This window comes from Copadichromis virginalis, linkage group LG4 (genome assembly GCF_057382275.1).
Source record: "Copadichromis virginalis isolate Kocher_CV1m ecotype Utaka linkage group LG4, C_Virginalis_male_GT1.1, whole genome shotgun sequence".
Lineage (NCBI taxonomy): Eukaryota > Metazoa > Chordata > Actinopteri > Cichliformes > Cichlidae > Copadichromis > Copadichromis virginalis.
The window spans coordinates 5,221,412-5,235,789 of record NC_140621.1 but is presented as its reverse complement, the minus strand read 5'-3'; the positions used below and the strand labels follow the sequence as shown (position 1 = coordinate 5,235,789).

The 14,378-nt window shown below is 42.9% G+C and overlaps 1 protein-coding gene across 2 annotated transcripts in view; it reads right to left on the bottom strand.

Moving 5' to 3' along the window:
- Positions 1–603: 603 nt before the first annotated feature.
- Positions 604–14,378, bottom strand: part of LOC146710643 (beta-1,4 N-acetylgalactosaminyltransferase 2-like) — a 36,111-nt gene continuing 22,336 nt past the window's right edge. Inside the window, exons 9-12 of one of the 2 annotated variants that reach the window (XM_085453243.1) lie at positions 13,664–13,845; positions 13,200–13,343; positions 1,003–1,231; positions 604–915 (exon numbers count right to left, since the gene is read on the bottom strand). In XM_085453243.1, the coding sequence (XP_085309369.1) occupies positions 722–915; positions 1,003–1,231; positions 13,200–13,343; positions 13,664–13,845 (749 nt within the window). In that variant the 3' untranslated portion in view covers positions 604–721. Of the gene's footprint in view, positions 916–1,002; positions 1,232–4,456; positions 4,526–13,199; positions 13,344–13,663; positions 13,846–14,378 lie in introns of those variants that run through there. The other variant, XM_085453244.1, reaches the window with a different exon arrangement.

Sequence of the window (14,378 nt, the reverse complement as noted above, 5' to 3'; positions counted from 1 at the left end):
GCAGGGGTGCAGAGTGAAAGGCTCCATCTTGTCTGCACATAGAAAAGTGTGCGCCGGCCCCTCTGTTTTTATATTCCTCCCTCCACAAACCCCCTCCTTTTTTCCCACCGGATGCGATTAGTCACACATATGGAATCGATTAGACACTGCCGGAGTAACCCCCTCCCCTCACCGGATGCAATTCGTCCCGCTTATGGATCATATTACACACATCTGGATTCGATTAGACACTTCCGGAGTACTTCCGGTAAGGTCAAAAGGTCAAGGCTGGGGACATCAATCAAATTGATGTCACAAGGTGTACACCTATGTTTTATATATAAATATACATAGGCCCAGGCCACTTGCTGCCACGAGTTTCAGCCCCGATGGACATCCTTTCAGCGAAACAGTACTCCCTGATTTCAGTTCCTTACATAGTTGGATTAAAGAAACAACATTTCACAGACAATAAAACGAAATTTTAAATAGAAGCAATAAATAAAATACCAGTGTTAAAAATTTAGAAACAATTGTCAGTGGCAGTGACATTACAATTTTCACATACAGTAGTTATCCAAATTAAACACTTGAACGAAATGACAGAAATAACAAATTGTCATACATGGTGAAAGGAAGACCAGAGTATCATTGTTTTTATTTTCTTTCACTGTGGCAATAACATCCAAAACAAAAAGAAACAAAATGTTCTAAAACCAGTGACTCTCATTTTTTTGGTACTCTATCCATATTTAATGCATTTTAGATGATTTTTGTAAAAGTGAAGCTTCAGTTTGAACTCAACATCACCTTGTCCAGGGTATCTAAATTTGTTATACAAAGGACTCTTGTTTTCTGATGTTGTGAGTTGATGGTCAATGGAAACATCACCACATGTGGCAACTAGCAAAGTGCCCAGACCATCCATAAAGAACTCTGGAGAAAGAAAGAGACATTTTCCCCATAAGGTAAAAAACTTTAATTGCCACTTAGAACTCAAACTTTGATGAGGTCTGGACTTACCTGAATGTGCTGTCCGCTGGAGCTTAGGATCAAAGCCCACCCTCTGCACGGCATCTGTGCGTGCCAGGAAGAAGTTGACAACTCCATTGGTCATAGAACATTGTGGGTAACCAGGAAGTGTTTGAAATTTCCCTCCAGATTTCCTGTAAAGGCAGCCACCTTCAATTTCATCTCCTTCCTCATAGATGAGAGCAAAGTAAAACTGATTCCCTTTCACCGACCCACCAACCTAACAAGAACAGAGAACATTACAAATCAAATCTTTACTAATAAATACTCTGATGTAGATATTATTTTTCATGACAACCACTAGGTTGCTGTCATCATTAATTATTATCCATCCATCCATCCATCTTCATCCGCTTTATCCGAGGCCGGGTCGCGGGGGCAGCAGCCTAAGCAAAGAGGCCCAGACCTCCCTCCCCCCAGGTACCTCCTCCAACTTATCCGGGGGAACACCAAGGCGTTCCCAGGCCAGCCGAGAGATATAATCTCTCCAGCGTGTCCTGGGTCTGCCCCGGGGCCTCCTCCCGGTGGGACATGCCTGGAACACCTCACCCAGGAGGCGCCCAGGGGGCATCCTTGTCAGATGCCCGAACCACCTCAGCTGGCTCCTTTCGATGTGGAGCAGCAGCTGCTCTACTCTGAGCCCCTACCAGATGGCCGAACTTCTCACCCTATCTCTAAGGGAGAGGCCAGCCATCCTTCGGAGGAAGCTCATTTCTGCCGCTTGTATCCGCGATCTCGTTCTTTCGGTCACTACCCACAGCTCGTGGCCATAGGTGAGGGCAGGGACGTAGATCGACCGGTAAATTGAGAGCTTCGCTTTTACACTCAGCTCCCTCTTCACCACGACGGACCGGTGCAGCGTCCGCATTACTGCAGCTGCAGCCCCAATCCGTCTGTCGATCTCCGGCTCCCTTCTCCCATCACTCGCGAACAAGACCCCGAGATACTTGAACTCCTCCACTTGGGGCAGGAACTCATCCCCGACCCGGAGTGGGCACTCCACCATTAATTATTATCTAAAACGTTTATGCATTAAATGAAAATCTGAATATATGAATGAAAATCACATTTGATATTTGTAATTTGCTTTTATATGTTATTATTATGAGTCGTAGTTATATGCAGTGGCTTAGGAACATCAAGCGCTATCTACACATTGGACATGTTTAAGTGACAAAACAGAACAAGACACTTTTTATGCAGTAGTCACAAAGGTGTTTGAATTGTAAACGTTTCAGACACAATCAAAAAAATCTAAATGCAACTGTTATTTACATGTATTATATATTATATTCATATTTTAACCCTGAAAAGTAATTATTCCCAAGTCTAATACAATCTTGAAAAAAGAACATGGTATTTTCATAATACACAGCCTGTTCTCTTTCTCGGACCATTAATAAATATAGTTTTTCATGTTTACAGTTATCAGCAAGTGAATGAAAATATAATAATTATTATTACATATATATTATCTCAATAAATATATGCAAAATCTTGTGGTTCTCTAGGAATTTTAAGCCAAACCAAATCTAACCTGTTCGACATTGTTTGACAAGAGCTATGAGTTATATGATACGTTATGCTATCATAACTACCATGGTGTGCAGGACAAACGGACCTAAATGCAAAGGCTCAAAAGCAGGCAAAGCAACTCAAAATGCACCATTAAAAGGGGTTAATAAACAGACCAAGAAATATAGAGCCCATAAGTGGAATGATAAAGACTGAAGAGAGACTTTAAATACACACAAGGAAGTAAGGGTCAGTCAAGACATCTGGGGAGCAAAAACAAACCTCAGCTAAGTCAAGTTAATGACAAATTTTAACCAAGAATAAAAACCTAATGGTTGTGTGTGTGTCTGTGTGTGTTTTTAACAACGTAACAACAGCCTTAATGTTTGGCTCAGATTTAAGTCTCAATGGGTCTTGATAGATGCCTTTAATTCACCATATTATAAAGAATGATGAAACAAATAAAATACTGAAAACAGCTTGGCGCCTCACAAAGGCATCTTGCTGCAAAGCTAATGTCTCCTTCTGGTGTAAATTTTTAACTAATTCCTTTTAAGATTATTCACAACAGCAGTGCAGTACACCAGCTTTCTTAATGAACAAATTTACATGTGAAACTTTGACTGAATGTGTAAAATTAAATGACATTATGTCTTTGTGCATGATGGTGTCTTCGAATAAGATCATGGTACATGTTAAAAATATAAATATAAATTGAGGTTTTGCTTCTGGCGTGCTTAGTGATGAGACTTCCTTCAGCTTGAACAGCAGTAATCCATCCTCGTCTGTTAATGTTTACTCACCTCTGCCATCTGGTGGTTTGAAGAGACATTAATGCACAAAAACATGCACTTTAAACTCGGCCTAAGAGCCAAACCTCCGGGAAACATATGAGCACAATACTTTGCAGAATACACAAAGGTCAGTGCCATCACCAGAATATCACATCTCTGCTTGGCTTTACTTTGATAGTAGAGAAAATACCCAGAATTTTATCTTAAAAAAATAGACCAAACGTGCAACACATGTGGGAACTATAGATAAGCAGACCAACATCCACACTGGTCGGAAAGTACTTCTAGTGCTATGATATCATTAGAAGGAAGCTACTTAAGAAGTAGAAGAGAAGGAAGGCGGAGATCCAAAGGCTTACAGCACAATAGAAATAATAGTGAACAGTACAGATATAATGAGCCAGCCCTGACAGAAGACAGCAGTATAAAGGAACTAGATTATTAACAATAACAGCAATAACAGAAGTATTTGAAGAGGATGAACTTCACTGCACACGTTTTTGTAGATATTAATGCCCACCCTGGGCATGAATGCCAAAATAATTTTGAGCCTTTAATTATTTCTGTAGACTGATGTTTTAACTGGGTGGAATGACTGTACAGCTTAAAATTATAATTACTTAACAAAAGAATTGGTTTGACTTTAATTATTTTTTCTCAAATTGACAGATGGTCAGAATTATTCACACATATTCAAATATATACAAAGATTCACTTAAATCCTTTGATATGTGGTTCTACAACGTTCTGTAGAGTCTTAACCTGCCATAACCAAGGCCAATTAAATTGTAAATGGCCTGTATTTGTACAGCACGTTCAGTCATCCACCCATTCACACACTGGTGATGGCAGCTACATTGTAGCCACAGCTGCCTTAGGGCGCACTAACAGAAGCGAGGCTGGGCAGCTGAATCAATCACATTGTGCAAGAAGGAATTTTCTTTTCACCAAAGCACTTGCAGCTTAAAATATCACATTGATGCGAAGCATACATTAGCCGGGGATGCTGCTAGGACTTTGGCTAACGCGTCACCCAACTTGCGACAAACCACTCACGAAGCATCGGGGGTTCAGTAAGTCTGCCTCGAACATATTGACTGACACATTTGCCAAGTGGATTGCAACAAACTGCACACCTGTTAATGTCGTTGAGAACACGCACTTTACATAGCTTTGGTTCCTCGTCTCAAGGACTTGAAGTGACTCTGCAAGAGTGACAGCGAGAGAGGATAAATGTTTACAGAGTTTTTTGTTAACATGAATGTACAAGATGTCAATAAACATGTTAAGTGCGTATATTTTCCGCTTTTTTCTCGAGTCTGTTTGCTCATGCAAAATGAAATGCAATTAATATTGATTAAAAATGAATTATATTTAATCATGATTAATCAAAATTAATCCACAGTAACCCTGTGATGAATCCGATTGAAAATTGTAATTGTTTGAGAGCACTAATATATATATTATATATAAGTGTATACTTAGCTATTAGTATGTAGGTTTTAAAAAAAGTTGTATTTCACAGGAGAGAACCTGTGCTAAAAGAAAACTGTTCAAATTCTCTCTGAATTTAAGCACACATTCTTTGTGTTTATTCTCCATTTACTTCATTATATTGCATAAATGTTTGTTACAAGCTTAAATATAAAGTTTAAAAAGTGTCATTGCAGCCACGCTATTCATCAAGTAATTGCAATTAATCGCGATCAATTACAGAAAATTGTGAAATTAATTAGTTAAGTCTTTTTTTTAATCAATACTAATACTAATTTTAACCCAGAATAAAAACCTGATGTGTTTATGTCAGCTGGTAGTTTCTCTGTGTCAGCATAAAAAGGATTTGTTTGACAGCAGTCACTGGACCGAACAGTTCTGAGAGCAGTTGGATTACCACACGTTGGGAAAGTCTCTTGGAGGCTGTAACAAAAACCACGGCAGAGTCTCTTTTAGAGTGGTTTTCTTCCTACATATCTGATAGGAGTTTTAATGTGTCTGCAAACCAGATTAAGTCTGAATCCACAGAGCTGCTATGTGGAGTTCCTCAAGGCTCCGTGCTGGGACCATCCATCACATTTGTTCTGCTCGATGACATTCCCTCTTAACAGCACAATTGGGCATAATCCCAGCTAAAAAATCAGAGAAGTCGTTTATGAAGTTATTGTATTTCAGGGAGCGTTAGGTGACAGTGCAGAAAACCTGGTTTGTGCGACTTTTGTAAATGATGCAGGTCAGAAATGATATAAACAGAAACAAACTTATAGACGAGCAGCCACACATTTGTCCCTAAATGTGTATGGTAAAACCTTTTTACCTCCATATTACAATTAAAAAAGTTTTTATGTGTGTGAAATGTGTGTGTTGGTTGTTAATACATACAATGATGGCTGAAAACCTGTAGTAGTAATTGTAGTGTGGTGTATTACCCACTAGACACCACAAGGGGGAGCATGGTCACAGTTCAGGTGTTATACAGTATGTTCTTTTCTATTTTTTGCACAAGTATCCTGTCTCTTTTTATTAACTTCTTCTTTATACTAAACTGTAAATAGACCCAGAGGAGAAGAAAACTCACCAATAAAAGAAAGAAAATGCAAATGCCTTCTAAAACAGAGAATCACGCTCACTGATCAGTCTGCTGTGAAACAATTACAGTTAGACAATACTAGTGGTTTAAAGGCTTCATGAAAACACAGACATATGCACATATAGCCATGCTGACAGCTCAGTGAGCCTCATAGCATGAGAAGGTTGAGGAAGTGGCTGGTTTCAGAATTCTACAGCACTGCAGCACTCACACTGAAGCCTGTGGTTGTCTCAGCTCGACCCAACATCCTGTGAAACTTGTGAAACGTGCTATTGCATATGTTCTGTGGAATTAACTACTGTAATTCCACAGAAGTGATGCAAATATATGCAAATTTAATAGAAGTATCTTTTACTCACCCTGGTTCTTGATTATTGTACTGTTATTACCTTAATTTTTTAGAATGGTAAATGGCCTGTATTTGTATAGCGCTTTTACTAGTCATGAAAACACAGACATATGCACATATAGTCATGCTGACAGCTCAGTGAGCCTCATAGCGTGAGAAGGTTGAGGAAATGGCTGGTTTCAGAATTCTACAGCACTGCAGCACTCACACTGAAGCCTGTGGTTGTTTCAGCTCGACCCAACATCCTGTGAAACTTGCTTTAACCTGCTTTCAACTTCAACTGCGCACGTGCTATTGCACATGTTCAGCTTTTAACTTCTGTAATTCCACAGAAGTGATGCAAATATATGCAAATTTTCACCCTGGTTCTTGATCATTGTATTGTTATTACCTTAATTATTTAGAATGGTAAATGGCCTGTGTAGAATGACCACTCGGTAGCTTTCTTGTGATGCTGCTTTATTGAACGTGTATCCAGCATGGGTTATAACAGCACAACAACGGGTGTGGCAGCTAAGAGAAGAACTGGACATAGACAGCCCTGCCGCAAAGCGTGTCCTAGTGGCGTAAAGCCGCAACGCCCACCCGCTCGACACAGGCAACCCAGTATATGACATCTCCCCCCCTTTTCATGTTATTTCCAATAACAAACCCCAAATAGAACAGCAACGACACAATGATAACATGTGACACTATAATAGCCTCTGGGCGGTTCTCTTAAGGACCGGGCACAACTGGCCTACTGTCGGCCTGAAGGGCAGTGTCCACAAAACAGGACTTATTAAACATGGTAAACCTTTATAAATACAGGCCATTTATATAAATACAGGCCATTTAAGGTAATTAAGTCAACCAGGTAACAGCAGTATTGGTTGCAGCTGAAAACATAAGTGCAAAACAGCAACAATACAACATTCCCACTCCCCAGTCCTTCTTTCTCTCCCATTACCCCAGTGTCTACAGATCCAGCCTGTTGACTGGCTTGCGTACCCGGCCGCACCTCATGTGTAACTGATCCGGTACGTCGGCGTGAGTGGGTGCAAGTGTTGGGGGAAGACTAGGGGCCAAAGGTGAGGTTTCTGGAGTGGACGCACCAGCGCACTGAGATGGCAGCTCCTCAGCGTCCACAGTGGGTGTTGGAAGGGGTTGTGGCATAGCCCGTGGAGATGGTTCGAGGCGGAGATGGCGGCGGTTCCGTCGCAGCACTGCACCTTGGGGTGTGGCAACGAGATAGGACCTCGGAGTGTCGCTCTCCTTGGAGATGATGGCCGGTGTTGCCCAAGCCTTCTCCCTGTCCAGCGTAGTTAGGACAGCATCCCCTGGATGGAGTGGAGGTAGGGGCTTAGTACCATGGCGGCAGTCGAAGTAGAACGCCTGCTTGGCCTTCTGACCAGCATCCCTTCGTTTAACCTCTCTTTTGTTTGGCCATTTAGGTTGAAGATTCTTCTCCAAGGTAGGCAGGGTTGTCCTGGTCTTCCTCCCCATAATAAGTTCTGCTGGGCTGAAGCTTGTAGTGGTACAGGGAGTAGACCTAAAGCACATTAGTGCTATCAGTGGGTCGTTGTGTCGAAGGATTTTCTTTGCAATCTGTACTGCCCTCTCCGCGTGACCATTTCCCCGTGGGTGGTGGGGACTAGACGTTATGTGGGCAAAATCCATCTCTCTCGCGAAGGCCTGGAACTCAGAGCTGGAGAACTGAGGGCCATTGTCACTCACCACCTTGTCAGGGATCCCAAACCTAGCAAAGGTCGACTTCAGTTTCTGAACAACTTGGCCACTGGTCGTGGATGGTAGGTGCGGTATTTCCAGAAAATGTGAGTAGTAGTCCGACACAACAAGATAATTATTCCGGTTGTGTTCACAGAGATCCAGGGCTATCCTTTGCCATGGACGATCCGGCAAAGGTGTGGAGATAAGCGGCTCCTTTGTCTGTGTTGGCCTCTGTGCCAGACATGTGTGGCACTGCAGCACTGCATTCTTTAACTCAGTGGAGAGCCCCGGCCACCACACAGATGAATTAGCCCTATCCCTGCACTTGGTGAGGCCTTAGTGTCCTTCATGTAGTTTGTGTAGAATGGCTGTTCTCTGTGACTTTGGAATGACAATTCTGCAGCCTCGTATAACCAGGCCGTCAGCCTCTGATAGCTCGTTTTTCACTTACATGTACGCTTTAATGTTCAATGGCACACTAGCTCCGTATGCAGGCCAACCCCTGCGAATGTACGTAATGACGGTCTGTAGTTCAACGTCCGTTGCAGTGGCTGCTTTAATGCTTTCCATTCGGCTTGGGGACGCTGGAATGCCCTGTAACACGGTGGCTATGTAGCAGTCCACTTCACTGTGAGTGCTAGTGTCATCCTCAGCCCGAGTCTGTGGACTCCGTGACAACGTATGGGCGATGACAAGCGTTTTGCCAGGGACATAGACGGCCTCCGGCTTGTACCTGTCATGAGCCTCATCAGGAGGCGTTGACACCTCAATGGAACATTGTCAAGGTCCCGGCTATTGACCAGGGGCACCAAAGGTCTATGGTCGGTCTCAAGCCTGAAGCGATCTAAGCCACATAGATACTTATCAAACTTCTCACAGGCCCAAACACTTGACAAACACTCCTTTTCGATTTGTGCATAGCGTGTTTCAGCCTCCGTGAGGCGTCTAGAGTAGTAGGCAACAGGTTTCCACTCTGCGCCATGAAGCTGAAGCAGCACAGCCCCAAGCCTGTAGCTACTGGCGTCGGCAGATACGGCTGTGAGTCTGTTGACGTCATAGAAGGCAAGAACAGGTGCTGATGTAAGCGCTCTCTTAATGTTCTTGAAGGCTGCCTGCTGTGGGTGACCCCAGGTCCAACTGTTTTTGCTTTTAAGCAACTCGTACAGTGGCTGACATACTGTGGCAAGAGCAGGAATATATCTGCCCAGGTAATTAACCATTCCTAGGATCCGTTTAAGCTCTTGCACATTTTCTGGTGACGGCAGCTGAAGAATGGCGCTCACTTTCTCAGGGTCTGGCCTGACCCCAGAATAGTCGATCAGGTGCCCTAGGAAGCAAAGCTGGCTCTGTCTGAAGGAGCATTTCTCTCGGTTGAGCTTCAATCCGGCTAACTCAATGCGCTGCAGCACCTCCTCAAGTCAGGTGTCGTGTTGTTCCATGGTGGCCCCATAGACCAGGATGTCATCCATAAAGACCTCCACTCCTTCGAGCCCCTCTAAGGTCTCCAACATCTTTCGCTGAAAGATCTCTGGTGCACTTGTTATCCCAAAGGGCAGCCTCTTAACCCTTTAGAGCCGATCGGAGCGGGAACGCTCTGTTATGCGTAACTATTTTTAAATCCCGGTAGCACTGCAACCACGTAAGCTAGCGCAAAAATTTTTTTTGCATATGAAACCGGAGGAGTTGTACTTACATATTGTGCCATCAGCTTGTCCTAGGTCACGGTTTCCTTCCACATAAAGCTTTGCAAAAACTGCATAAAAAGCGCTTGCAGGAACAAAAACATAATATTCCAGAAACACGCTTTGCCGGTCCGATCAGCTGTTCAAAACACTTCCTACGTTGGAATAGACGTCAGCGCGAACTTTTGCATTTCCGCCATTACCTGGCCGAAACCGGAAGTGACGTCATTTTCGCGGAAATGTAGTCTTTTTTGCGATCAGGGCCTCAGGGCCTATACTGCTCTTTTTAAAAGTTATCTTTGACTTTATGACTTTCTGTGTCGTTTCTGGGATGCTCAGGACTCATATTGCACTGCTGGAAATAGTTTATTTTGATGCATATGCTGCTTTTTTGCAAATTTGCAGTATAATATTTATTTTCGTTTTTCCTGCAGTGTATAAAAATTGGTGTATTTCAAAAATAAAACTATGAAGACACTCAAAATAAATTTCCTGTGGTGGGAAACTATTTTGTGCAACTTTTTTGTATTTACAGTTTTGAGGGATAAGCCTCTTAAATTTCTCTAACTACAAATATATGTTAAAAAAACAAAAACGATTTTCAATTTTTTTGTAGTTTATTGCACTTTTTTGCAATTTATGTAATTACTATGCACTTAATGAATACATATTATTAAAATCTGGGCTATAATGGTTGTATTGATGTATAGCAACTTGAAATGCTCCAAAAAATGGCTCCACAGCATGTAAAAATATAATATAAGCTCTGGCAGACTTGGTTCTATGGTAGGTCTTAAAGGGTTAAAGCAATACCTGCCAAATGGCCTGATGAATGTTTGCAACTCTCGTGATGCAAAGGGATCTGCCAAAATCCACTGGCTGCATCCAGCGAGGAGAAGACCGTTGCCCCACTCAACCTGGACATGGTTTCCTCAGGGGTAGGCAAGATATAGCGCTCTCTTTTGACAGACTTATTCAGTTTTGTCAGATCGACGCAGATCCTGGCCTTTGCTGTGTTCTTCTTCAAGACAGGCACCATTGGGGCACACCATTCGGTAGGTTGGGTCACCCTCTCAATGACACCATGGTTCTCCATTCTTTGTAGTTCCTCCTTCACTTTCTGCAGCATGGGGAAAGGCACACGGCGTGCCGTATGCACTGCGTATGGCACAGCATCGTCCCTTAACTGAATTTTGACTGGTTCAGTTTTTGGTGTTCCGTGTTCACCGTAAAGTGGTTGGTTCCTGGTGAGTGTGATCGTTGCTTCATCAATTCTTCTCACCAGGTTCATCTGCACTGACAAGGAGCGGCTGAGAAGGTTGTTAACTCTGCGTCCACGAACCACATACACCTTGGACAGGTAGTCTTTGCCTTTATAACTTATTGTGGCCTTTAAGTAGCCGAGACATAACAGCTCTCCTCCGGGGCTATCTAGAGGGAGATTAGAAGGCTCTAGTGTTCTCTTATGAGCAAGTGTGTGGAATGTATCTTTATTTATGATAGTGACATCTGCTCCTGTGTCAATCTTAAATTCTATTGGGGCAGAGTCTAGCAGTAACTGCACAGTCCATGCTTCACTATTTCCTTTTGCATTACACACTGAGCCTAGAAAATATGAGGCCTGCTCGCTTTTCTCTGTCTCTGTAACCTCATTCACTGATCTGGTGTTACGACACACCCTGGCCCAGTGTCCAATTTTTCGGGAGCCATGGCAAACAGATTTTGCTGCCGGGCACCTTTCATCCCTGGCATGCTGTGTCTTCCCACATTTAATGCATTTCTTGTCACGCCCCGCCCATTTTTTTTCCTCGGGTAGCCTGCCTCGCTGTTGTTGTGATTTCCAGTCCATGCTTTTCCGTTTATCCCGTACATCCTGTACTGAGCCTCCAGCATCTCCCTGCAAGCTGACCTGCGCTGCGACCTCCTCTGACTGTCTGACGATCTGGGTCGTTTGTGCCAACATGAGGTCCTTCATCAGTTGTAGCCTGCGGGAGAGGTCCTTGTCTCGTATCCCGACCACAATACGATCATGAATATTTTCCTCTTTACATGCACCAAACTCACAGTGCTCTGAGAGGTCATACAGGGCTCGGATAAAACTCTCCACCGTTTCGCCTGGCCGCTGGACACGCTGGTGAAAACATGCTCTTTCATGTATAATGTTCCGCTGCGGGGAAAAATACTCGTCGAACTTCCTCATTACGACGGCGAAGTTGTCACGACTTTCATCGGCGGCGAAGGTGAGTGACTTGTAAATGTTCTCTGCTTCATTTCCCAATCGCATAGATTAGGTAGCTCACCTGTACTTGTCCTTCGTCTTTGTGGAGTTTCGTTGCGATCCTGTAGCGCTCGAAACGCTGTTTCCAGTCGAGCCATTCCGTCGGCTTATCGAAGGGGAAGCTTGTCGGGGGATTAAACTTCTGTTTTCTCCCTTATGGCGTTATTCCGGCGATGGTCCGGGCCACTTCTGACACCATGTAGAATGACCACTCGGTAGCTTTCTTGTGATGCTGCTTTATTGAACGTGTATCCAGCATGGGTTATAACAGCACAACAACGGGTGTGGCAGCTAAGAGAAGATCTGGACATAGACAGCCCTGCCACAAAGCATGTCCTAGTGGCGTAAAGCCGCAACGCCCACCCGTTCGACACAGGCAACCCAGTATATGACAGCCTGTATTTGTATAGCGCCTTTACTAGTCCCCCACTTTGCCTCCCCTAAAGCGCTTTACACACCCAGTCATCCACCCATTCACACACTGGTGGAGGCAAGCTACAGTTGTAGCCACAGCTGCCATTGGCCCTTCTGGCCAACACCAGTAGGCGGTAGGTGAAGTGTCTTGCCCAAGGACACAACGACCGAGACTGTCCCAGCCGGGGCTCGAACTGGCAACCTTCCGATTACAAGGCGAACTCCCAACTCTTGAGCCACGATCGCCCGAATCAGGTTTGTGTCTGGTGTCAGCATTGTCAGTTTTCATGTCTTTCCTGTCCTGTCACATGTAATTATCCTCAGCTGTGTTCCCCATGTGCTTCCACTTTCCTCATTACCTTCTGGGTATTTATGTCCAAGTCTCTCTCAGTTACATGTCACATTGTCCCTCGTACTGTGTGCTCCCCAGTGTCTCCTCGTGTGCATTAGTTCTATTAGTTTCCCAGTTTAGTTGGCTTTGAGTTTATTCTATGTGTCAGTGAGTTTACGTTTAGGTCCAATCCCTGCCTGCACACAGCCGTAACATGACAGCTGTTAACTATTATTAAAACTGATTTAATTAAATGAAAAAAAATGCATCAAAATTTTTGGAAAAAACTAAATTAATTTGGTAATGTTGTAACTAGATCAGATAAATCATCGTCAAGGAAAGAGTAAAGTCTATAAGAACGCCAATCAGTGTATTAAAAGGGTAAAAAGAAACTAAGTTACAAAGTTAAAGTTAAAGTTTTTTTTACCTAATTACAGAAATAGCTATGTATATTTGATGTTTGGTTGCAACCTGTATCCCATAAAGCAAATAGAAGTAAATTAACCCAAACAGGAGCCATTTCATTCTCACCACGTCAAGTTCTGGCATCGCTTCCATCACCTCTACAAGGTTCTCTATCTTCGTCTTCTCTGAAAACATAAAGTCATCATCCACCCACAGGAAGTACTTGGTGGTTACCTGGGAAACAGCCAGATTTCTGCCTGCAAACCAGCCCTGAGAAAGGAAACATCTTTCACATCTTAATGCAAATGATAAGAGTTCTAATTCTGATTTCAGATTTATCCTTAAATTGTGGTGGTGACCACATGTGACTGCAGTCCATTTATTCTTTATATAGTTAGTTAGATTAGCAGCAATTTAACATGCTTGATACAACTAAGTAACAGAAGTTTAGCTAATAAAATTTTAAATGCATCTGAAATCTGAATTATTTTCCTATCAGATTTTATAGAAAATTTCAAGAATTAAAGTAAAGTGACATATGTTCTAAATTTTGTATAGTCAGTTTAGTCCATAAGAATGTAGGTATATACCTGTGCTGGAGGCATAATGTAATGTTGAATGTTTTCTCCAGTAATGTGCACCGTTTCAAAGCTGTCATCGGCAATAATAATTTTTACGTTGCTATAAAATTGCCGGATGCTGTCAAGCAACACTCTTAAGTGTCTATAGCGCTGGAAAGTTTTTGTTGTGATGGTGACTTGAGAGCTGATATCTGAGAGACAGAAGCAAACAAAGACTTATTTCAAGAAAAAGTAGGGTGATCTGCTACAGCATAGAATGAGTTATCGTAGGACACTTTTCTCTATGTGCATCCTTCTCTCACCTATTGTGCCATGGAAAAGTATTTGTCCCCATTCACTACAATGAAATGTTTCAGATATAAAATTGAGTTTTTAAATACTGATTTCACTTCTTAAGGGGGGGTAGACCTGGGCTATGGGCTATGTCCCAATGCAGTGGCTGCATCCTTTGGAGGACCCCGCCTTTGCAGTCTATGTGGGCCAGGTCCGAGAAGGCCAGAAGTGCGATTCTGTGAAATGGGACGGTCTAGTCTTCAGATTTGTGTCACTGTGTCGGTGGAGTTTAATAAACTCAGCCATCTGCTCCTTGCTATCTAAAATATAACAGAATATTGGAGTAAATTCTCAACCATCTCACACTTCTGTTTAATCAGTTTTCTGTTTGACGTTTATTGAGCTGTGTGAAAAAACTTTAATCTCAGCTAAACTGATTTACTGAGGAACA